Source organism: Neltuma alba, unplaced genomic scaffold, assembly GCF_004799145.2.
Source record: "Neltuma alba isolate B1F8T4 unplaced genomic scaffold, ASM479914v2 tig00001403_pilon, whole genome shotgun sequence".
Classification (NCBI taxonomy): domain Eukaryota; kingdom Viridiplantae; phylum Streptophyta; class Magnoliopsida; order Fabales; family Fabaceae; genus Neltuma; species Neltuma alba.
In genome coordinates, this window is record NW_021632448.1 from 26,623 (window position 1) to 52,607 (window position 25,985).

The 25,985-nt window shown below is 30.7% G+C and overlaps 2 protein-coding genes across 5 annotated transcripts; both read right to left on the minus strand.

Annotated features, from left to right (window-relative positions):
* Positions 1-25,985, minus strand: LOC114756648 (probable 6-phosphogluconolactonase 2). 4 transcript variants are annotated; one of them, XM_028945619.1, is made up of 5 exons: positions 25,977-25,985; positions 8,388-8,397; positions 3,184-3,373; positions 2,966-3,101; positions 1-878 (listed from the first exon to the last, which is right to left on the minus strand). In XM_028945619.1, exons 3-5 carry the CDS (start codon positions 3,354-3,356, stop codon positions 387-389), a joined length of 801 nt encoding a protein of 266 aa, XP_028801452.1. In that variant the 5' UTR covers positions 3,357-3,373; positions 8,388-8,397; positions 25,977-25,985; the 3' UTR covers positions 1-386. The 4 variants fall into 4 exon arrangements, with proteins under 4 accessions (XP_028801452.1, XP_028801444.1, XP_028801436.1 ...); XM_028945611.1 differs by lacking the exons at positions 8,388-8,397; positions 25,977-25,985 and adding an exon at positions 4,231-4,263; XM_028945603.1 differs by lacking the exons at positions 8,388-8,397; positions 25,977-25,985 and adding an exon at positions 4,058-4,148.
* LOC114756641 (uncharacterized) lies at positions 22,176-24,804 on the minus strand. Its single transcript, XM_028945594.1, has 5 exons — positions 24,475-24,804; positions 24,080-24,144; positions 23,796-23,971; positions 22,929-23,037; positions 22,176-22,803 (listed from the first exon to the last, which is right to left on the minus strand). Exons 1-5 carry the CDS (start codon positions 24,722-24,724, stop codon positions 22,501-22,503), a joined length of 903 nt encoding a protein of 300 aa, XP_028801427.1. The 5' UTR covers positions 24,725-24,804; the 3' UTR covers positions 22,176-22,500.

Below are 25,985 nucleotides of genomic sequence, written 5' to 3' on the forward strand. Positions count from 1 at the left end.
TTGGGAAAAAAGAGACCATAAATTAGGATTTCAAATAAACCACTGTAATAACAAGAGGCTGGGGGGGAATGAAGGAAACATAGAACCTGACTTGCCTCTCTGATTCGCTTACATGAAAAAAGACCATCATCAAAACTTCAGTACTCTCCAAGAGGAAACAGAACCATACTAAGGCACTTTCAATGACGCTCTCAAAAACTTTATTGGCCGCTTACAAAAAAGATCATCACACTTCTCCAAAAGAACCCCCCAGAAGAGAGCAAGAAAAGGCAAAATGGAGGCGGTTTTTTTTTTTTTTTTTTGTCATGGCAGAATCTATGGATCCAAAGTTGTTTTTTCAAGTTTACTACATACAAACTTAAACTTCTACAAGGGACCTGCTCATACTACTTGGACAAGTTGGAAGCTTCAAGTTTCGAGGCAGCCGGCCTATCCAAAAACCATACCAACTTCCCCTTCCCAGGCTGGACCATCCTTGCCGGTATTAATGGGCCTTCAGGTCCAACGTCATCTATTGCCAAGCGTACAGCCTCTGCTTTGCCGTCACCGGTGACGACCACTGCTACATTGGATGCAGAATTTATGACAGGCATGGTGAATGTGATTCTCTCAGGTGGAGGTTTTGGGGAATCGGTAATGAAAGTTACCCATTCTTCCCTCTCATTGAGTGCAGGGTGATTAGGAAACATAGAGGCAACATGACCATCTGGACCCAATCCAAGAAGGATGAGATCAAACTTTGGGCAGTCACTGATTTCAGACACGTTGACCACACGAGTTTTCACCAGCTGTCGGATGACAAATTCATAGTCATCGGCAGCTTCTTCTGCTGACATTGAATCGTTTATAGAATGCACATGGCTAGGAACAATAGGTACCTGCTAATATGACTAACAGATGATCAGAGTAGGATGATACAATGACTAAACCAGGTACAATCTTAACATCATTTTTAAAAATCGATGGATAACAGCGAATTTGTATCCAGCGACTACCCCTAGTTGACTTTTCCCCCCTCAACAGTTGAACAACAAATAAAGCAAAACTGAATTGTTCTAACCTTCCCATCATAAATTATTAATCAATAAGCATCATTTATATCTTACAAGGGAAAAAAGGTATACAACTCAGGATGTCCACAAGGAACATGCCACTAAAAGAGAAAACAAAGACGACGGCCCCTAAAATATGAGGAGAATCAAAAGTTCCTTTTTTTCTTCAACTGGACCTTAAACAGCAGGAGACAGGATAACTAACTGATAACTCGAACACAGACAATAGTAACGGCTAGAGATGAACTTGAAGCCCGAATAATGACATGTCGCATATTGATATTCACTGAGTTGTTTGAATTTTCAAGCTACAAACTATACAAAGAGATTGCACAGCTTTATTATGTCAATAGGCATCTCAGGACATCTGTTCCCGTGTTCTGTTTTAAGCATTTAAAGTATTTCCTGATTTGAAAATATCTTGTCCTCCAGCTAGTTGCTGATTTTTCTCTTTCTAGGAAAATCGCTAAGTCGATTAAAAAAAAAAAATTAAGACAAGACAAACTATGCCGTCATGTAACCAACAAAGGCCGACAAGAATTGCATAGTATGAACGATAACCCACACATCTTTTCTTTTCTGTTGTTTTCTTTTTCTTTTTTGTAGTCATTTAAAAACCACAACAGCTGGAACGAGAGATTCATCAAATAGCAAGTTTTATGACAACTTCTACAGCACATTGCATGGCTTGAGCATACAGGTAACAGGATTGCTTTTGCATCAATGCAAGAGGAATTCACATGGATCCCACCTGGCAAAAAATCCTGGTCCTTGTAGCACAAAATATAGAGTGCACCATAAAGTACTCAAGATGGCTAGCTCATGAAATAACGTCACACATCTCCAATTGCCATCCCATCAATAAGTAGGAAAGTATTTTCTTATTTAGCAATAAAAGTTTCTTGATATTCTAAGAAATATCTTTGGAAATCTCATAAACTGCATAGAACAGTCATGGGATCATTCAGGAAATCAGTCCTCTAAACTGCCAAATATAAGGGTTTAGGGTAATTATGTTTTCCATGCGACATAGCAGGTTTGGCACTCTATTCCTTCCAAAGTAGTGCCTATCAAACATTTTAGCTCAAAGTAACGTGCAATCCCAGGCAGAAGAATGAAACACCCCAATTTGCAGGGCATAGACAGACAGATTGCAAAAGAGAAGATTTTTACCCAACATAACTAGGCACTCCTTCCTTCCTAAACGTGCCAACATAACAATCAAGAGAATTCACATTTCAACAAATCTAGAGCATGAAGTGAGCACAAACTTAACAACAGTAGGACCAATGCACCGGTTAATAAACTAACAATCTAGGAATACAGGAAAAAGAAAAAAGACTCCAGGAATTAATCATAATTAAAATCCAAATAAGGAGACAATCAATTATCCAGTAAATCAAGGAATCCAGTTCCACAATATATATGGTTAAGATTTCATTGCACAAAAACAAGGAAACCAGCTTTCCTATTATAGTCAAATGATTTCAAATATCCCAATGAAGGAAGCAGTTAAAAAAAAAGATCATCAAGCATACAAAACTCACTTATACAATTGACATATAACAACATCCATGTTGGTGAGTATAGAAGGACCAGCATGGATCTACCAATTTGCCTGGTATAAACGAAGGATTTTCAACTAATATATAGGTAGGATGACCATCATGAAGTTAAAATGTATATATCTGTCCTGCATAAAAGCAATGTCATGTGAATCAGCCTTTCAGACCTACCCCGCCCCCTTCCCTCTATGAACTTGAAAAAGGTAAATAAAGTATACCTCCCAGTGCAGTTCATAGATATTCCATCATTTAAGAGCCTTAATGTCAAACTTAGTGTTAAAGATAAAAATATAACTAAAAATAACGGAAGCAGTGATGAACATGAGAAATCTAGATCAAGGGCACAACCTGTGACAAAAGGCCATCCTTTGCAAGCTTATAATTGCTATCAGCATGATTTTTAGCAACAACACGCTCATCAGCCCAGAAGATGTACCATTTGGACCAGTCAACAGTCTTGTTATAAGGAGCCTCGCAGAGTTTTCTGTTTGCCACCATAAATTTAAACCCAAGACCAAATCATAAAAGCAAAGGAACATATATGGGAAAATACAAATCACTGATACCCCATTAAGCCAATGAGAGAACCACCAGATAAAGCAATGGCAAAAACTCCCCGCTCCTTCACAGATATCTCTGATATTTCAGCAATATAGTCAGCCAAATCCGTCTTCAGCTCATCCAGACTCTCATGAATCCTCAACTCTCCTCTATCTTTGTGACCACCAGAGAGAGCCATGCTTGGAAGGAATAGCTCTTGTTTCAAAAATAAATAAATAAAGCAAAGAGAGCATTAGAGAAAATTCCAATGAAGACATGTATACTCCAAGAAAAACCATCTATAGATTGCTGTTAGCGGTAGCACTGATAAGCATACACAGCTTTGACTTTATGCCCTCCACCCAAAATCTAAATAACAAAGGCAAACCCGAAGTGTTTAAGATCATGCTTCACGGATTGAAACAAAAATCTAAGCAAGGGGGGACAATAAGGATACAGATCATTTTATGCCTATAAATTATATGACTTAATTGAGTCATTGATAGCAGAATCTAAAAATAGTATAAACCCATTACATGATATGATTCAACCTAAATTTTTCAATTCGCAAGTGCAATCTTTGTGCAGAAAAACAAGGCAATTTAACAAAAGGATCATCATCATCGTAACGAAAACTGCCATGGATCGACGTCAACCAAAGGAATACGGGAATCAAAGCTTACACTCTACGATAGTGGAAAAATTTTTTGACAGGAAAAATAATCAAACGCCTGCAGCTCAGATCACAGAACAAACTCAATTCTCATCTCCGTGAAGCAGAAACCACAAAATTATATAACCGTGAAGGCTAATCATAATCTCATGCAGTTCAAAATAACTGGCAGAAGCATAATCGATACTGTAAGAAAGAACGATCGAAGGGAAGAAAGAAATGCTCACAAGAACAGAGGAAGAGTAGATGGGTGGCAGAGCGAAGAAGCTGACGAAGGTGAAAATGGGTCTGAGCACGAAATATATATATACACATATATACCCAGAAGACCACAATCCATTGATTTACTGATCATACATAAAATTTCAAAGGGCAATGCTATCTGAGAAGAAATTTTTACCTCGCGAGTTTTCACGTGCAACCAATGATCGTGACAGAACACACACACGAACTCTCTCCCCCCCTTCTCTCTCTACACGGTAAACAGAAAAAGAATTTAAACAGATTTTAAGAAAACCATAAAGAGCCTTTCTTCTTTGCTTTGTCTACTCTGCATTTACAGATAAAGAGAAAATCGCAGGATCCTAGATCTCCTGCTATAACATCTCAGAGATAAACAGAAAGATGCAAGAGGAACAAATCATAAATTCCAATTTTTTAATACCAGCTACAACAGATCAGATTTAAAGATAACTCTCCTAATATTAATTGTTAATTGATTTCCTTTTTTTAAATTAATCCCAGTTAATATTTTCTAATTGCATCTCTCATATTGGCATACCCTTAAAAAAATTTTTAAAAATAAAATAAAATTAAAGTAACTAATATAATTCAAAAACTATAAAATAATTTATGACTTCCTTATATGAGAGAAAAAAATATAGATATATGCATATGTGTTTCAATAAGTATTATTGCCTGATTGGTTTGTATTAGCTCCTTGGAGGTTAGCAAATGACACTAACACTCTGTTTGGATGAGAAGAAAAGTTGAGAAGAAATAAAATAAGAAGAGAGGAAATGGAGAGAAGAGAAAATTAAAAAGAAAATATTATTACCTCTCATGTTTGGATGAACAAATGAAAACAAAAAGAAAAAAAAATAGGTAAATATATGAATGACTAAAATACCCTTTCTATTATATCAAAATATATCTTGATTAAAATCAAATTAAATATCATAATGAAAAACCATATTTACATTAACATAATCATATAATTTGATAAAGATATATTATCATGTCATTATATTTTAATATCAAATAATTTTGTAAAAAAAAAAAGAAAAAAAAACATTTTGTGTAATGCAATGCTAAAAAAATCAAAACAACAACTCCACATGTTTTTTCTTTCCGTTCATTTTAGAAGGATTTTTGTAATTTTAGTTATTTTATTTTTTAATGAAGCAAACACAGAAGAAATACTTGATAATAATAAATAAAGTGAACAAATAAAAAAAATAAATAGATATTATTTTGCTGAAAAAACATATGTAAGAGTAAAAAAGAAAAATATGTTTTCTTCTCATTTTCTCTCTATATATGGAGAGAAAAGTTGGGAGGAAAATGGAATGTGAGACCCACCTCATTTTCTCCCCAACTTTTCTTTTCTCTCACTTTTCTTCTCTCGTACAAACAGGAGAAAAACCACTTTTCCTCATATTTTCCTTCCAAGTTTTCCTTCTCCTCTCATTTTCTCTCCATCCAAACATAGCATAAGACACCTCCAAGAGGGAATTGGAGGGAAGGCTCCGGAGAGGAAGGAAAGAGAGCGAAGAAATTTTTTAAAAATAATTTAAGATAAAAATATAAGAAAAATGAATTAAAATTTTTTAATCTTATTTAAATTGAGATCACCATAAAATTTTGTTAAGCGAATACCATTAAATAATATAATGGGTGTATGAATTATAAAAATAAAAGTATTATTTTTTTGTAGGAAGAAAATGCAACATAGACTTTTAAAGTCATCATAACAATAAATATAATTTAATCTATCTTATACAAAATTAAAAAATTAGATAAAAATGATCCTATTTATAAATATGAAATTCTAACCAATTTGTTTTACATTTTTGACCTCATTGATTACTTGTTATATTATTATACGTAAATTATATTGCTCATCATCTCTTTAATCTCTATTTATTTTTTGAAATAAAATACCTTTTACATATTTTCATCATTTAATTAATTTTAAACAACTTTTTAACACACACATATATATGAGGGATAAATGATGATTAAATTTTTGGTGGGGGAGGAAAGTGGGTAATATGGGTGCACTTTGGCGTTTGTACAGAAAGAGAAAAAGTAAAAGATGAAAGTACAGTATAATGAGGAAACCAAACACCTGTCCAAATCAAATGCTGACAAATGTGCAAAGTGTTCCCCTTGTTGTGTTTTCCAACAATTTAATTTAAAGTTTTAAACACTCTATTTTAGTTTACCACGTTATTTTCAAACCGACAAGTCATGATGGCTCACTTTGGGAAACAATTCAATATTCTGATAATAATAATAAATATAAACTTTTATTTTGATGCTTGTTATTTTGGTAAAATAATACTACTTCCGGTCCTAAATAAAATAGTTAGTTGATTAATTTGAGTAAATTAAGAAAATAAGTTAAGTTAGTTGTTTGTTATAAATATATGTTATTTTTCCTAAAATATCATGGGAAAATGACAATAAAATACCACTTGAATTTCAAAAAGACAAATAAGGCACCTGAATAAGCAAAATGACAAATAGGGCACTGGGTACCAATCTGGAATTCATATTTTCGCCCAAAAGACCAAAATGCCCTGATGAAATGCGGGAAAATGGACGCTGAAAGTGAGAGAAAGGAGAGAGGAAGATCGACGCAGTGAGAGAAAGGAGAGAGGAAGACCGACGCTGATGAAATGCGGGAAGAAGGAAAGAAGAATGTTGAAAATGCTATTATCTTACTCCTTCGTATCACCATTCTGTAGAGATTGTTGATTTTGGTTGTGGGAAAGAGGATTTGTAGTGAGAGAGGGAATGAACCGAAGCGGAAAGATGAAGCGGAAATCAGAAAACTGGCAAGCAATTACGTAACGTAACTGCTGTCATATGCCTGCTGGTTTTTGGTAAATCCCATTACGTGAATGGTAAATTTCACTATACATGTAGTTAATTATGAATTTTACAAAATACATATTGTGATTTACAACTTTTGTAGTGAAAGTGACTACTTTGTTAATGGGTTTTGCAACATGTTTTCAGGAGATAAACAACTTGTTTGTAAAAACTAATAAAAGTGACAACTTTTGTAGTCATGTTGAATTAACTGGTTGCAAAAGCCATTTAAGAAGTGGTCATTTTCACTATAAAAGTTGTAAATATCACTGTGTGTTTTGTAAAATTCAGCGTCAAATTTTATTGATTTTTAGAAACAAGTTGCTCATCCCCTGAAAAGAGATTACAAAACTCATTTAAGAAGTGGTAATTTTCACTACAAAAGTTGTAAATATCACTCTATGTTTTGTAAAATTCATCATGAAATTTTATTGGTTTTTAGAAACAAGTTGCCAATCCCTTGAAAAGAGGTTGCAAAACTCATTTAAGAAGTGGTTATTTTCACTACAAAAGTTGTAAATATCATTCTATGTTTTGTAAAATTCAGCATGAAATTTTATTGGTTTTTAGAAACAAGTTGCCAATCCCTTGAAAAGAGGTTGCAAAACTCATTTAAGAAGTGGTAATTTTCACTACAAAAGTTGTAAATATCATTCTATGTTTTGTAAAATTCAGCATGAAATTTTATTGGTTTTTAGAAACAAGTTGCCAATCCCTTGAAAACATGTTACAAAACCCATTGAAGAAGTGATCATTTTCACTACGAAAGTTGTAAATCTCACTATGTGTTTTGTCAAATTTAGTAGGAAATTTTATTAGTTTTTAGAAACAAGCTGCCCATCCCTTAAAAACAAGTTACAAAACCCATTCAATAAGTGGTCATTTTTACTACAGAAGTTGTAAATTCCACTATACATTTTGTCAAATTTAACGTGAAATTTTATTAGTTTTTACAAATAAGTTGTTTATCTCCTGAAAACAGGTTGCAAAACCCATTAACAAAGTAGTCACTTTCACTACAAAAGTTGTAAATCACAATATGTATTTTGTAAAATTCATAATTAACTACATGTATAGTGAAATTTACTATTCACGTAATGGGATTTACCAAAAACCAACAGGCATACGACAGCAGTTACGTTATGTAATTGCTTGCCATTGTTTTCTGATTTCCGCTTCGGTTCACTCCCTCTCTCACTACAAATCCTCTTTCCCACAACCAAAACCCACCAAATCAACAATCTCTACATAATGGTGATGCGAAGGATTTAGTTTCGTCAACTGGAGGGGGTTCGGTTTCGTGGAGTGGAGGGATTGGTTTCATCGAGTAGAGAGATTCGGTTTCACTGAGGGGAGGGATTAGTTTCACCGAGTAGATGGATTGGTTTCGCCAAATGGGGGCAGTTTCTCTTTCGCCGAGTGGGGGAATTGCTTTCGTTGGGAGGAGGTGATTTCTACCTTTCTTTATCTCCTCAGTTTTCAAACACAATAAGGGCAATTCAGTCTTTAGGCCAAAAATCAAAATTCCAGATTGGTACCTGATGCCTTCTTTGTCATTTTGCTTATTCAGGTGCCTTATTTGTCTTTTTGGAATTCAAGTGGTATTTTAGTGTCATTTTCCCAAATATCATTGCTAATCTAATTTATTAATTCGAACTACTATTATTAGAATGACTATTTTAAAAAAAATAGATAAATATGGAAAATAAAATAGATTAAATTCTTATATTTAGGACCAAAATAAAAGTTAAACGAGGTCTTATATTAAAGATCGGAAGTAGTACTTTTGTTTCTATTTATCATCTTTATTTTGATTTAAGTTAAATATAGTTTTATAAGGTTAAATTATACTTAACCCATTAAACTTGGTGTTACATTCTCAACTTTTTTTTTTTTTAACTGGATGTAATATGTCAAAGGATTTATTTATATGCACATGCATCATTGGAAATATAAAAGGATTTTGTGCACATACCCAATATCAAAGGGTTAGCCATAAAAAATGTTTTAGAAATACTTGATTAATAGTTTATAAATATTCATCAATAAAATAACAAACCATTTAATGATTGGGGTTATGAAAGATTATAATTTTAAGAAAAAAGGGGGAGTACTTTCATTATGTTATTGTAAATGTACAGGTTTTCTTTCTGTTGGTATATTATTATTGTATTTTTCCTTTTTAAAATAAAATATAATAAGTATTTAATATCTACATTTCTATCTCTATTCCACTCATCTTTAAAGATGTCCAAGCAGTCCTGGCCTCATCACTTAATGCAAACCAAGTTAGGCTAATGTAATTGAAACTATTAGACACCATGCAAGTTACTATCTCACCCTCAGTATTTTATTTTAAATTCATTTATGTTTTGTGAAGATTAATTAATTTAAAAAACATTAGCTCAACCCAGCACACTAAGTAAGTTAAATGCTCGCCCCGATATTCCTTGAAAAAATTTGTATGCCCGTTGTGAATATTGATTAATTTCTTAATATATCTCCTTTAACTAGTGGACCTTATAATTGCTGTGAATTTTTTTATTATTAAATTTTTTTATTTTACTTGATTTTTTAAAATTTCATTTTTTAATAAACTCAAATATAATATATAATTATTGAGTAACGATAATTTTTAAAAATAATTAGTATAGAATTTATATTATTTTGAAGGATATATATTTTGAATGAAATTAGTTATATTTTTAATGAATAAAACAAGTTATGGAAAAAATTAAAAGTGACTAAAATAAAAGAGTTACTTTTACTTTTTCACCTTTTATTTTGGCAAAATTATGCATATGGTTTTTTAATTTTATATAAAGTTTTGATTTGATTCACTAACTTTAAAAAGTATATCTTTAATCATTCAATCCTAAAATACTTAGTTTTAAATGATACTTTTTGTTACCATCATGATTTTTTAGAAATTTAAACTTAATATGTTAAAATTTAAAAATATTTTATTAATATTTAAGATTTTAATATCATTATTTTTTGTTAACAGTTTTAAAGTTAAATAACTAAAAATATTTTTTGAAGTTAAAAGATCAAATTAAAACCTTATATAAAATTTAAAAACTAAAAGTATACTTTAACCTTTTATTTTAATATATTTTTCTTATTTCGTCACGATCTACTTTATATTTCAACCCGATCACTCTGAGCATGAGATCATATTGACCTAAACTAACTTGTATCTATTTTCTATAACACATGGTGTTCTTGATGATCACACCGCTAATCAAGATAAAAGCATGACCTAAGTTAGTACAGTATATAATATACAAATGCTCTTGTGATGCTCTTACTAATTAAGCCTAGTTTATATGGCTTGTCATTGTGGCTTTTCTCTTAAAATAATAATTGGCATTCATGGCTGATTTCATAGAAGCTGCTTGAATGGAAAGTTGATGCCATTTGAATGTAGAGGAAGAGAGGAGTGGTTTAATAATGCAAACAAAAACTTTATGTCATGTTATTTCATTCAGTTGCCACTTAAAGGTATCATGTCACCCATCATTTTCTCTAGTTGCTCTCCAAACCCTTCACTCTCCACCACTAATGAAGCCAAAATGGATCACCTTATAAATATTGGGGAAAATTAAAGGAATCCATAAATAAGCTTTTAGTAAATTATGTAAATTTTTCTGACATTTTGGTAATCGGATGTAGATTTACTTTTTAATTCTCAAAATTAATACCAATAATATGTTCAAATTGAACCAACTTAGCCAGTTGAGACTATCTAGTATTTGGAGGGTGTTTGGTTTTCTGTGAAAATACTTTTTAAAAGTACTTTCATGTAAATCAAGATAAAATTCTTTTTACATACTTATTTTGTATTCTCTAAAATCGCTTTTAAAGTTATAATTTGATTTTCACTCAAACATCTCCTTAAGAATGAGATGAGGTGGGGATAAAAATTTATTGATTGAACCTGTCATACACACACAAACCCATACAAGACTAAGGTTTAATTTATTTTTAATATATATATACATATTTTTCTTGGAATAAAGTATGAATTATATTGGGAGAATGACAACTAATAACATCATAAGAAGATTAATACCAAAATAGGATATTTTAAAAGATTTTTAGTGTTGAAATATAGGAAAATGAATACCGAATTTGGCAATTATATGACCTTTTCATTCACTTTCAAGATATACACAAGTGAACTGTGCGATTTTGATAAGCATAAAAAAACTTCTATTATTTTTTTTTAGAAAATTTGTAAAAAATTGAAATAAAATATATCTCTAATAATTTTAACAATTTATTTAAAAGATACATATAATTTTTAGAAAAATCAAATAAATTTTTTCCATTTTTATTTAATAATTTATTATTCACTTTTTCCAATTAAAAGAATGAATATATGCAAGTAAAGCAAGATAGTATTCTCTCTCTATTAGAAAGTGAAACAATTTTCGTTGACAACAAAAATGTTAAATGTTAGATTAAACTAAAAGAAGTATACGAAACCCAACGCGCAAAAATCAAGACCCATCGTTGATGTCATATGTATTAAAAAAATTGTGGAATCTTCATAGAAGATTAAAAAAAAAGGCTAAAATATTGAATTCTATTTTGTGTGTGTATATATATCTATATTTAATTACACATGATTTTTTTTTAAAATTCGATTTAGATTTATATGAAAATATTAGTGAATCTATTAAATGGACCCTCTAAATTTACTTTTTGTACAAATGGAGTTATTAACTTATGTTGCGCTCATTTCAAAATAACAAGTTCCTAGTAATCCCATACTCAAATAACAAATCATATGTTGATATGTTAGTGTGACCTACCCTAGGTCTCTGAATTCCAACCAAAATCATTAACTTTTATATATATAATTGGTTTAAAATGTAAATTTGTTTTGAAAGTTTTTACTCAGAAGTAATATTGTTTTAATTTTTTTTTAGTCTAATATTGTCTTGAAAGTTTTAATTTGCAGTAATGTTATTTTTTACTGTTAAAAAATATTAACTGTCGATATTAATTATTTAATAGTTAACGTTAGTTTTTTAATGAGGTGGAGCAATATTGTTATGTTTTAAAATTTTCGGGCCAACAGTCCTAAGCAAAAAGGACAAATTTGCATCATGGCCATATAAAATTTATTTAAAATGGTTATACTTATATATTATCTATGTTAAATGTGAGCGTGCTGCTTGCTGTGCCCACTTTATTTATTTTTACCTGGTAAAAACAAATTAAAACCCATTAACATTAATCTACGATTTTGTTAAAATTACAAAGATACCATTTCTATTTTAAAAGCGTACATAGGCTTCCATTCAAATTAAAAATTATATTTAAATTAAATTATAAGTTTTTTGAAAAAAAAACTCCATTTTATTTTGTTTTTAAATTAGATTATAAGTTTTAAAAATAAGAAAACCATAATTTTGCCAAAATAAGCAAGTAACGTTGTAATCTAGTGGTCATTAGTGCTTGCCTCTCTTAAATGAGAGGGTCGCACGTTTAATCTACCTTATAAGCCTAATTCATTAGTGCTTGCTCCTCTTATTCAAAAACAAAAAAAACAAAAATAGTTAAAGTGGAAATTACCCATAAATTACAAATTAAATCAAATGGGCTTTTTAGTCATCTAAGAATAGATATTGTCTCAAGTTTAATCTTTAAAGATCAAATGGTTAAAAAAACCAGAGTGATGAGTCACTCAAAGATGGAGGTACAAAAGCAAAAATAAATAAATTAATTAATTAATTAAATTATGGAGAATCTCCCATTCAAGAGGTTGAGTAATTTAGTTTATTAAAGTCTATGTCAAAATTATTAATAAAAATTAATAAAGAAAATTTGTTTATATAGTATAAAAAATAAATGCAATATATAGTGTTTAATCAATACATTATAATAAGATATATTAAAACCGTAATATAGGTTTATGGTAGAACTAGTATTTATTTTTCTTAAATTTTTAGGCCAAGCCAAGTATATAAATTTCAATATCCGCTCCAAGGGTCTTTCCTTAGTTACTTAATATCATGTTCAGGTTGCAGATTTTTTTTTAAAAAAAAATTACTCTTTTTTGGGGTCAAATATTAGAAAAATTGTTTGAGTTGTAATTAATACTACCTCCGGTTTTTAATATAATGCCTCTTTTGTTTTTATTTTGGTCTTAATTATAAGACCCAATCCACTTTGTCTCTCATATTTATACTTTTTTTTTTCAAAGTAGTTCTTCTAATAATGGTAGTTCTAATCAATAAACTTAATTAGTAAGGATATTTTAGAAAAAATAATATATATTTATTACAAATAACTAACTTAATTTATTTTTTTAATCTCTTTAAATTAGTTAACTAGTTTTTATAATTAAAAACCAGAGGTAGTATATTTGTAAATGATAGGTAAAGTTGTCAACAATTCACTATTGAATGATGAAAAATAAATAAGGAATAAAAGGAGTGGCCCAACATTATTAATTATTAGGTTACACGTCATTTTATGGTTCATCACGCGATCCGTTCACTCAAAGTCAAAACTCCCATTTGAAAATTACATATATCCATACACATGAAATAACTTACAAAATATCCACCAAAATTATAAGTTTGTATAATTTCCAAACAATTTCCTATCAATTATATGCAATAAAAGTTACAAATATTTTTATTTTTTATCAAGAAAAAAAGTTACACAAACTCAACTTATAATCAATATAACATAGTTGGTCAAAATGGTGTGGGATATAAGAAAAGGTTTAGGATTTATTCCTAATATAAGAAAAATATATTAGAGTTATCAAACAAATTATTATAAATTCACAATTCACCTCCCATAACCATTTTTCTTCTATCTTCGTTCTTTCAGAATAGTAACATATTATATTTATAAAAATAAATTTAATGTAAACTGTTATAATTATTATATTATTAATTTGTTATACACATACAGATTATTCTTTTTTCAAGTTGCATGTTTTTTCCCAAAAGAAGTTTAATGCCCCATCCACCGCAGATAGCACAGGGGTAATTTAAGTTAACCTTCTAAAAATAAATCAAAAAATTTAATTGGAAATTGTATAAATGATTTTTAGCAATTGCAAAAATATATATATTCTCATCGTATGTTTCATACAGAATAAAATTTAAAACATATTTTAGAAGAAAAAGAAAAATATATAAAATTTAAAACATGATATTTAAGATTTAATTTATGTTTATTATTTTGAATTTACAATTGGAAATCACTTTTGTTTTATATTTTTTTTTTAGATTTTAATATGAACTCTAGATAACCTCCCTATATGTATATTTAATTAATAAATCATTTATGTTTTAAAATGATTGAGCCGAAAGGACACAACAAGTAGTAATTACTTGAGGGATTGGCAAAAAAAAAAAAAAAGTAATTACATGAGAATCTGTCATGCCTGATCCAGTCATACACCTTTTAAAATTCGGACAATACCCATAAAAAAGAAAAATATCAAAAGAAGAAAAGAATCTTTATGGGAATAAAAAGGTATAAAAGCATATAGTAATAACAACTAATAACGACGACGTAAACATCGACATAGCTCAGGAATGTAAGCAATTTTTATCAACCACAAACATTTTGGATGTACCAAATTGAGTTTTCAATATATACCGCATCCTATCCTAATTATAAAATAACATTTATAATTTATTATAAACGAGATCTTATAATTATTAATTAGGACCGGAGGTAGTATGTATATATTCTTGCAATCTAATCAATAACAATTCATGTAATCAAATCAAAGACCATGAATATATTATATATATTCGTTATAAACATCAAAAGATGCATGAAATTTGATTCAAGTATTATATTTTTAGCATCTAATACATATACATGCCATAATTAAATAACTTAACTCTCAAACGAAGAATAAGGGTTAAGATATACATTTGTCCTAGAATATTCACTTAAGAACACTGGCACTCGGAAGTTTTTTGGAGTATAAATTTGTCCTGAAAATTTAAAAATCATAATAATGTTTCTCCTCATTGTTAAAAATATTAACAATCAATGTTGGTTTTTTAATGGTATGAGATAAAATTATTGTAAGTTTAATTTTTTGCGGCAAATTTTGTATACAAAAAAAAAATTCTAAGCGCCCGTAGCTTCTGAGTGAAAACTTTTAAGAAAAATTTAATCTGAACCCATAAAAAAATAATACAAAAAGAGTTGAGGTCTTGTGACCAAACTAACACCAAGTATCTTTTTAAGTGTGAATTTATGAGTTCAAACTCTGAATGAAAGGTATGAATATGATGAGTATGTGAGTTATAAATAATAAAAAGATAATGTAAATATATATAGGAAAAAAGAAAGTAAAAACCCTCAAAATTACAAAATGACAAATTAGAATAGGTAAATTTCAAAATCTCAATTTAAGCCCCAGATACCATTTTATAATTTTCAAATCTTGTAAAATGACAACACTGTCCTTACTGTCGGTAGCTACTTTCATATAGCTATTGACTACTCTATTTTAACTGTTGACTACTTTTGTTTTCAAAATTCTGGTGACAACTTTTATATAGCTATTGACTACACAAGAGTAGTAAATGACTAAATAAAAAGTAGTCACTAAATCTCTAACAACACTTAATACATTTTTTGAATTTTTGAAATAGAAGTAGTCAATAGTAAAACTAGAGTTGTAAATGGCTAAATAAAAGTAGGTATCAAAATTTTAAAAATAAAAGTAGTCAATCACATTACTAAAGTAGTCAGTAGTTTAACAAGAGTAGTCATCAGAGTTTAAAAACAAATGTAGTCAATAGCTAAAAAAAGTAGTCAATACATAAAAAAGAGTAGCCATCGGAGTTCCTGTAACATGTCACCGTAGCTCCAGTGGTTGGTCGCCGGCAACTAGAATTGCTAAGGTGGCAGTATTTAAAAAAACAAGTAAAAAAAATAGTATTTGTGTAATTTTATAAGATTTGAAAATTTCAAAAAGGTATCTGGGATTTGAATTGGGATTTTGAAATTGAGATGCCCTCATTTGTCATTTAATATTTTTGAAGGTATTTTGGTGTCTTTTTCCCACACACACATATACGAATTCTATACTTTTCGATTCAAATTATTTTTTATTTCTATAATTCTTAAAAAATGATATTTCAAGGTAGCATAATTAATCATAATATTGTGATTTAGGATAACGTTAACGTATTTTTGGCCAAAAAAAGAAAAGAAAAAAGGATAACGTTAACGTATGAATAACTTCTTGCTTTCAAAACGTAATAATAAATTATCTAAAATTTGTAAACTTCTACAAGTAAGCCCCTTGTTATTAATTAATGATATCTTTTATTTAGTAATACAAAAATTGGTTATCCACATTCATTAAGTCCTAACTAATTTTTCTGACCAAAAATGAAAAAGTCATAACTAATTTAGATTAAGTTGGGCTATGTCAACATTTGTGTAAAGCTCTTTTAATAAAATTTTTTCGATGAACACAAAAATAGAATTCAATACATACTTTAAAGGAATAACTATAAAACTTTTTTTTTTTGTTTGCCTGAGAATAACTATCAAACTACTTGAATTAATTAATTATGAATGACCAACAGGGGTTAGTCTAAGTGGTAAGTAGTTTGGTACTGTTTAAGCGAGGTGTCGAGTTCAAGTCAAGTGTGGCAACCAAATTTATTAATTAATTATTATTTCATTAATTAATACAACGTGGGATGGTAGTTGGATGGCATTAAAGAGGCATTTATTTATTTATTTATTTGGATGTATTATCAACACTGTATCGTTATATGTCATCATTATTGAAACGCAACAAATACAGTGAGCTACAATTACAAGTAATTGACAACTTCTGAAAACGACATCAACCTATGACAATAATTGGAAGATATTAACCCAAAAGAAATTTAAACACATAAATAAAGAAGTAAAATTTTTCTGGACAAAAATTAACGCATCTAAAATCAACTTGTAATATATCAATAAATATTGCTTCTAATGAAAAGGTTTATAACCCCTTAACTGAGATTTTAAATTGAGTTCATGTAAATACAAAAAAAAGAAATCTTTGGAAGAACTACTTCTAATTATAAGTTATAATATTTACTAGCAAACTGTGTTGAGATAGTAGGAAATCTCACCTCTGTAATCCGTAATGAGAAGAATATGAGTTTAAATCTTGAGAAACGTACTTGTCAGGAAAAGTTTAATCTTATATGTTCCCAGTAAAATAGTCTCAAATTCAAAATAACTTGGAAAGACCCCGAATTGCACAAAAAAAAAAATCAAAATATTTAAATTACTCATTAATATCATAGATCGTATAACTATACCAAAAAATATAATAATAAAATAAAATAAATTGCAATAAAAATCATGAATAAATTAATTACTTTGTACTACCAATGAATAATGATAAAGCTACTTCTAATTAGGCTTAATAGTACTCAAATATGATTTGATAATACTAAATATCATGTAATTATATTAAAAAAATGATTGATTTGTACTCATTCCAACAAATAATTTGAAGCAAGTTGGCATTTTTGTTATCCCCATGGTATGATGAGAAAAACGTAGAGGAATGAACTACTGAGGGAGACCTACAAATGAGTGATATATAGGCTGATAGCATTGGAAGCTATAGGATTTGGTGACCTAATAACTTCTTGTCAATTGTTGATGAAACTAGAAAAACCTATGATAAAGACTCATGCTTTATAGTAGGCTAAATTTTTAACCATTATTTTTTTAAAAAGATATTTTCTTGGGGTTAATTTATCAATCATTTTACTAATAAGATGCAATGTGGTACAGAGCTTCCCCCCCCCCCCCCAAAAATGCTAGAGAAAGAAGGGTTTGCAAAATACTTGGTCTTTCAACTATTTCTCCATAAGAACTGTACTACCATATAAGTTAGCAGCTAAATTGCAACATTTTGAAATCTACTCAAAAGCGACAAGAGCCAAGAACTTTGATTTTCAATTTAGTAATGGATATTGGGTCTAATAAAAAAGATTAGTTTCTCACCACATGACGACCTAAGATTTGAATTCTTGTTAGAGAGGTGTCCACATTTGATACCCAACAGTACTTTAAATAAGATTACCTTTAATAAGAGAATACTTGTTATTAGAAAAACAAAATATAATCCTTCACAATCTCCAACCCATTATGGGCAAGAGATGAGAAAGAATTTATGTGTACATAATTTAAAATTTAAAGAAATTATTTACACATAGTTCGGAGCTTAAGAAAATTATTTACTCAAAAAATAATAATAAAGTTTACTATGTATATACTCCTCCGGTCCTAAATATAACAAAATAAGTCTTATATTAAAGACTGGAAGAGTATTATTTGTTAGTGAAATAATTAGTATAAAGGCTATTTGTAAAAATTTGGAAGTTTTAAATAATTTTCTTTTATCAAATATTAACAATCATAGGGATTTGGTAAGCATGGTTTAAAGTTCAATTAATTTTCACACAATCCAGAAGTTATCTATTATAGTGGTCATTAAAGATTTTAAAACGTAAAATCATTTCTAAAACTCAGGGAAATAATTTATTTTGAAAGTTTTCTTAAATTAAGACCCATTTTTTAAAAGTTACAACATGTTTAAAGTGTTACATGGATGGGTAACAATTAATTGAATGAAATATAATAACCGCTTTTTAGTTCTACTGAAATTATGAAAACCTCCCATTTATTAAGAATATTATAATTCAACCCCCTTTTTGTTACTTTTAAAAATATTATGTTAAATATTTGAAATACTTAATACTAAATACTTTTATTATTTGAAATAAACTTTAATGTTTGATTACTAAACATCTAATCATTTGAAATAAATCTCAGTATTTTAATTATATCTTTTTAACAAAATAAAATAAAAGAAGGTCGATGTAACTTACTCTAACAAACTGAAAACATTCTTATATTATAAAAGCATATCATTCTAGAGGATGTGAATGAAAAATTTTAAAAATATCAATAATGACAAAATTAAAATCGTAATTATCATTTATATAAAATACAGTATAAAAAACTAAATTCAAAGAAAATTTCCATTTATTTTAAAACTATACATATGTATATAATTTCAGTAAAATTTAAAATACGTCTTCATAATTTACCTGACAAACTATTTGGCCTCAATTATCATTTTCTTGAACTCTTCCGGTACAACACAGATTTTTTTAAAAAATATTATTAGACACTAAATGTTAACACTTCTCTTAAGTAAAATTCAAACTTTAGTTTGCTGTATTATAAAAAAAACTAATTCTTTTCGTTAAAATCCAATTCCAATTAGTTATACAATACAAGTCCACAAAACCCACTTCTTTGGCGGTGGCCCACTTATTCTATATTTGAACTTGATCCACTGCTCGACGAAAAACAAAAGATGACAAAACTTGTTATCCCTCTAGATTTGATACTTCGAAACTAATTCAAATATGGAATCTTAAATCCACCAAAATCATATGAAAATAATTGGGGGAATGATAATTAGGTCCCTAAGAGAGAGAATTAATAACAGTTAGATGCTAATAAAAAATTTTAAAAAATGAATTACAAATACCATTTCAATAAGGCATTTGAATTTTAAATGTAACTCTAAATTTATAATTGGGAGACCTATTTAAAATTGCTTAAATTCATTTGCAGCTCATTGTTCCAGAAATTTTTTTGGGAGACCCAATTATCATTAATTCAAACACTTTGGGACAACAGCTAATTACCTTGGCTTTGTTTGTTTGTTTGTTTGTTTTGCTTCAAATCATTGATATACATATCAAACACCTACACATATTAACACACATACGAGGGATGAGTCCTCATGTTTGCACAAGTACATAAAATCTGCATTAATTTTGAGAAATGAGCAGTATTATTTGTACATAATGATATATTGATTTTCCACACTCATCTATGAACCTTGGTCAAATGAATAATATTCAGAAGATATAATTCCATTGATCCTGCCTTAATGGAACCAATGGTGAAAGAAAATGAAAGTTTGCGTCTGAAAAAAGTGTGGAAGTAAAGCTTGTGTGTGAATTTCACATTTTTCAGCCAAAAAAGAAGTGTGTCTGAAACATTTCTGAATCAAAAGCAAGCAAACAAAAGGACATGACAAACATATCAACAAAATTTAAGAAAGCAACCCAATAGAGAACAAACATATTCGTAATAGGACCAGAAAGCTTCTCAACATCATGCTGTCATATGTCAGTTGTCTTCTATGAATTATGCAGATAACGGTAGAATGGACTAGCTAAGCATCTTCCTACAAGGAGGGACCACTTATCATTCTTCTTATTCATATTGCCAACGTAATCAAGCTTTCAACTTTCAAGTCATTTTTGTTTTCTTTACATGTCTTTTCAAAAGGACAAAGATCACCAGTCATTTGCTTGTTCTCAACCATGCTCTGTACAGAGAACTTACTGTAAGAGAATAAATAAGCACGTTAAGCGCATTAAGAAGTGAGACCCACCTATGACATGCTATATATGTGCATTGGCAATTTATAATTGGCAGTGAGACCCACCCGTGACATACACACAATCCAATCAGGCACATTTTTCAATTGAACCAACCTCTTGGCTGGATTTGGAATGCATGTGGTCCATGGTATTGTTATCCAATTCGTTTTGATCTAACGGCTACTGTCAAGTCACATCGTTTGCTGTGTTAAATGGAACAATGTTGTTTTGAACCCCGTAGTGGATGATGACAGCCATAGATCACAATGGATGGATGAGATTTTTCCTTCTTGTATTGAACTAAAAACCCACATATTGCCCTGGAGCTGTTCGCCGTTGACTCATATGTCAATCATTGGCTTTGAGCTTTGATGTAGCTATGGATGTTTATAACTGACCCTGCAATCTCTGAGCAAGCTAATGATTTCAGGCAGATGCAAAGGAGAAAAAACATATAGAATATGACTTATAAGAAAAAAGAAAAACAAATCTGCAGCTTTACACGGGTGTTCAAAGAGAGAGCAAATTGAGATCAATCCCAAGACCTCCAGCACCAGATACTTAAAAAGAATCAGAATTGGCATACCTCTATACTACAGATAAACATGTGAATTACACATGGTCATTTCAAATCTTATCATGTGGCATTGTATGTCTTTCGGTGAGTGTGTATGCTTCATAGGTTTCTTTCAGACACTTGAAATATGCAAACACTCCTTTTCAGTATATTTTCTGTTGAAGAAAATAAATACACCTCACAATCATCTAGTTGCAGGGCTGCACCTGCTTGAAGTTAAGAAACACTTATATTTAAAATATCTGAATTAGACAAGTCCAATGCTTAAACCGACTTGCCTGTATAAACATTCTATATCACCATAGTTACTTCTAAAAAGAAAGGGAAAAAGAATCAAATGATGAGATTGAGAAAAAGAAACTTGACAAAGCAAGCACTATGTCAAGATTGCGGTCCTGCAACTCAGATCTCATTATTTATCGTCTATAATAGCAACTCATATTGATGGGCCACAAAACAGCAATTATGCCCAAAGGAAAGAAACCCAACTAAAAAAATCCCTTCATGGATGCAAACATGACATGGTAAATGTATCCCTTCAAGAAGGAAAATAGAAAGCAACAATATAGTCAGGAATAAGCAAGAACATTGTTCTTTCTTTTTTCTTTTTTTTTTCCAACCAAAAAAGAAAAAACCTATAAGTGGACTGGTCACTACAAGTGTGTAAGCCTCTGCAGCGTGAGAGAAATAAGTGATCCATAAACAGCCTATTCAAAGTTTCAAACCTATTCAAAGGGGGAAAAGCTGCATGTACGACATTCAGCAGAACTCTTGAAGACATTTACAAACCAAGAATCCAAGTATATCATATTAAAGAATATTAAGATGCAAACAAAATTGAATAGCGATTATATATAGTGCAGTGGAAAGAGCATATATTGTCGTTCAATCTATGATTTTAGTTATAAGCTCATGCTTTAATAAAAAGGATGTCCTCTCAATAAAACCTGAATTAAAACGCAGACGCCAAGCATGAATTTAAAGAGACTCTATAATCTTATATTGCCCATGTTTTGAACCCGGGAAAACAACATTGCAGGCAGATGCGGTCTTGTGATTTATTTATAGCTCTTTTATCCTTAAAGTATAACATATGCAATTAGACTTTTGAGAGACGAGCAACTTCATGCAAACTAAGTTGCCATGGAGAAACTAAACATAAAAACAGTGCCAAAATTAGTAGAAGCTTTATCTTTGAACTTCTTTGAGAAGGGCTCAAGACTACAACTTAAATCCAAAGATCAGCACGAATATTTCTAGGATATTTACAAAATCTCATTAACCTTTTGAACTAAAATATCATCCAACGCTAAACATAAGGCTAAAGAAATTTCATGTCTACTTGAAATCTAATACAATTGCAAACTCAAAACTGATTTTCTCTTCCCTGAAGCTAGTTTCAGGTTTCAGATATACTCATCTCGAAGGGGGGAAAAATAAATGTGGAGAGAAAATATAAGCTCTATCTTCCTCGTCTCTGGCTAGAGAATGTAAAATTTGACTAGAACTCAAGGTACAGAGTTACCCTTCTATGCATGTTAAATGGTAAATTTAATCTCCAATCCTTTTGTTTACGACTCAAAGGCCTCCCTTTGCTTGAAGGGTCTCTATTCTCTTTTACATCTGCCAACTTCCACACACAATTTTCTGACTCTTTTTCAGCACATACTAGCAGGAACACTCCTTCCTTTTCTAAGCAACTGGACTCGGTATCTTCAGCATAGCAAACTCTCATAGGCATGTCTTTAAACCGATTCAGATCCTCAGGAACTTTAAGTATCCTCTCAGCACCTGGGGATGATACCTGTAGAACGAAAAATATGCTTTCTTAGGCATGGAAAAAACCTCAAAGACATTATGCTTCACTTTGAGTTGCCATGAATAAAATCCCAGTAGAACAGGCAATCAAATTCAGCTTGGATGAATAACCTCGAGAGCTAAATTATCAGGTATTTCTCCAAGTGCTCCAGCTTCTTCTAATCTTTTCTTGTATTCTTGACTATAGCTTTCAAGCTCTTCCATGCTTGGACAACCATATCTGAAGAAATAAGGCAAGTTGCATTGAACAAACCGTACAGATTAGGCATCCAACAAAAGAGACAGGCATCATAAGCCCACAATTATATCATGTATCACTGAATGACACAATTTGCTGTCCTGCAACTCTAGGCAGAAGCCAAGCTATCCAACAAGCCATGAACCTATCATGAAAGACCCTAAAAATTATAGCACTGTTTCTCACAACAGATACAAAATGCTCAGGGAATGATAAGTCAAACAATTTTTAGCATATGGTGGTCACATAGCGCAAATACCATGCATAAAGAGGCTAACTATGACAGTAAGTGGAATTTACAAGAACAATGGACGGAATTAAAAATGCAGCCCATAGCAGAATCGGACAATCATCTCAAGCTGATGGAAACAGATTACTGGAGTTTTAAAGGTAACATGGAATGCTGTAAAGGATACTAAAGTGGGATCATTCTCCCACCTCAATATCTAGTTTTTGGGAGGAGGTTCACCCTCCACTTCATTGGATATTAAAAGGATGTTTGAATGGAGCTGATGTCATCAACTAAGCTTTCTTAAGGTTATACAATTATGTTTGTTGCAAGAAAAAAGGTGAAAATTTTGTGACATCCTTGTCCCCAGCAAAAAACAAATAGTTACTTCTTGAAAAAACAATTTTAATTGAACATACTCTGCAAAGAAAAGGCCATATTCTGATCTTTAGGGAAAAAAATACAGAAATACACTTCCAGATATTTTATCTGGCATAGGTTGAAAACTTACTGATGTGTTAATTTGTCCAATCTCACGTAGACATATCCACGAGGAGTAGTCTTGAAAGAGAACAGTTCTATGTCATCACTGAACTTCATCAGGACCTCCTGAGCAATAGAGAGGGCTCGTTGGCCCCAAGGGACACCTTGCAAGTCAACTCCACCACCACCTCCCCCATCACCAGGCTTCATATAAAAACACTAATAGTTATGTAAAAATTTACTTGTAAATTTGAAATAAACATCTTATCATTGAAGAAACCAACAAGAATGTCTATGTTAATGTCATGTTACCCTAGGCTCAGCCTCATCTTCTTCCTCCCATCCATCTGACATTTCGTCGTCTTCGCCTGTCTCACCTGCGAATTGCCAAATGCATGAACATGGATATGTGAAACCTTTTATAGCGAGAGTTTAGCAGGATACTTCAATATACTTGAAAAGTAAACACCTAGTTATGACATCAAATCTCATGAAGTGACACAGAATAAATGCAAAAGCAGTAGCAACAGACATTAGTGTAAGTAGCAATTTCCCGGCCACATACTCCAGACTAATGCAGGAAAGAGCCCTAACTACTTTCATCCAATTCACCCACAAATCATACTGCACCCACGATACCCAAATGCAAAAGAAGAAGCAACTTGAACAAACTGCAAGGTAGAGCAAAAGAAGGGGGAGAGAGTTACGTTGTAATCTGTCTTCTTCATAGCTGGAGTCGTCGTCGTCATCCTCAGAGGAAGCGGCGGTGTTGACAAACCGAAGAGGAGTGCAGGAAAATGAGACCTGTGGAAGCAAACGCGTGTTTTGGAACGAAGGGAACTGAGAAGGAGGGATCAGAGAGATTCCCTTTGGCTTCAGAGACCAAAACGACGGAGCAAATGACAAAAGGGATCTCCGATTTCGCAACAGAGTCTGTATAATCCTAATATTTCTCATGGCTTTCTCGCCCCAGGCGATAGTGCGACTTTCTTCCCCTTGTTCCTCACCTCCTGCTCCGCCCAATGCAAATGCAAATGCGGCGTAACACTTCACAGAACACTCTCAATTGCTCTTTTCTTCCCTTTCTACTAATAGCTGTACTTCCCATTTTCGCACAAGTTTTTACACCTGACATGTAACAATCCTATTCAAAACCACGGTGGAGACTCACACTGAGCGCACCTTTGTAAAAATTCAAACCTTGATTTTTTACTGTGCTACTCCTCCGGTCCTTATTATAAGATCCCATTTGACTTTTTATTTGGTCCTAATTATAAGACCCCAATCCATTTTGTCTCTTATATTTATGCATTTTTTTCCAAGATAATCTTTCTAATAATGATAGTTTTAGCCAATATACTTAATTAGCAAGAATATTTTAGGAATGACAACACTTATTTATTATAAATAACCAACTTAACTTATTTCCTTAATCTCCTCAAATAAGTCAATTGGGTCTTATAATTAGGACCAGAGGAGTATTTTTTTTCCCGAACATTCACATCGTTTTTTTTTTTTGGGCCAGCCAACTCAAGGCATTGTTAGAAAAAAATAAAAAAAAATTATAATTAGAATATTGAATTATTTTACTCCCTCAACTAGTTATGCTCTTGTTTTGATTCATAGGATAATTTTCAAAATAAATGATTAAAAAGGATATTTTTCCTTTGATAGAACTAATATACTTTTTTTTTATATAAATAACTAATTTTTTAAGTTTTTATAAATTAAAAGTTTGGATGAATTGAATCTCAATGGCTCACCAAAACTAAACATGCATTTAGGTTCAAAAAACATTTATAAAAGTACTTACATATCACTTACTAATAAAATTCTCATATTAACAGTGGAATTCAAACTCACAACTTTCTGAGTTATGAACCAATTTCTTACTAGTTCATCTCAAGAATGATATTTAATTATCTTAAAGTCTTTTAACAAATGAAGTGTAAACAATAACAAGTTTTCAAATAAAGAATAACAATACGTTCAAACTAATCACTTGTTATTGGGTTTTTCTAGCAATTAAATTTCATTTTTGAAACCTCTTAATAATTCTCCCTTATTTCTTTTGGACTTCTCGACTTCTCCCACTTGTTTCCGTGCTGCTCTTATGTCACTGCTCATAGTATTAATAACTAATTTAATTAATTTTTAATACTTATAAATCAATTTTTTAAACTCTTATACCTGCAATCAGAAATAATACTTTTTTATT

Coding starts and splice junctions, on each gene's coding strand:
- LOC114756641 (XM_028945594.1), bottom strand. CDS start 24,724: ATGAGAAATATTAGGATTATACAGACTCTGTTGCGAAATCGGAGATCC. Junction 23,972..24,079: donor AAGATGAGGCTGAGCCTAGG/GTAACATGACAT, acceptor TTTTATATGAAG/CCTGGTGATGGGGGAGGTGG. Junction 22,804..22,928: donor CTGATAATTTAGCTCTCGAG/GTTATTCATCCA, acceptor TTCGTTCTACAG/GTATCATCCCCAGGTGCTGA.
- LOC114756648 (XM_028945619.1), bottom strand. CDS start 3,356: ATGGCTCTCTCTGGTGGTCACAAAGATAGAGGAGAGTTGAGGATTCAT. Junction 3,102..3,183: donor TCTCTCATTGGCTTAATGGG/GTATCAGTGATT, acceptor GGTGGCAAACAG/AAAACTCTGCGAGGCTCCTT. Junction 879..2,965: donor AGGATGGCCTTTTGTCACAG/GTTGTGCCCTTG, acceptor TCATATTAGCAG/GTACCTATTGTTCCTAGCCA.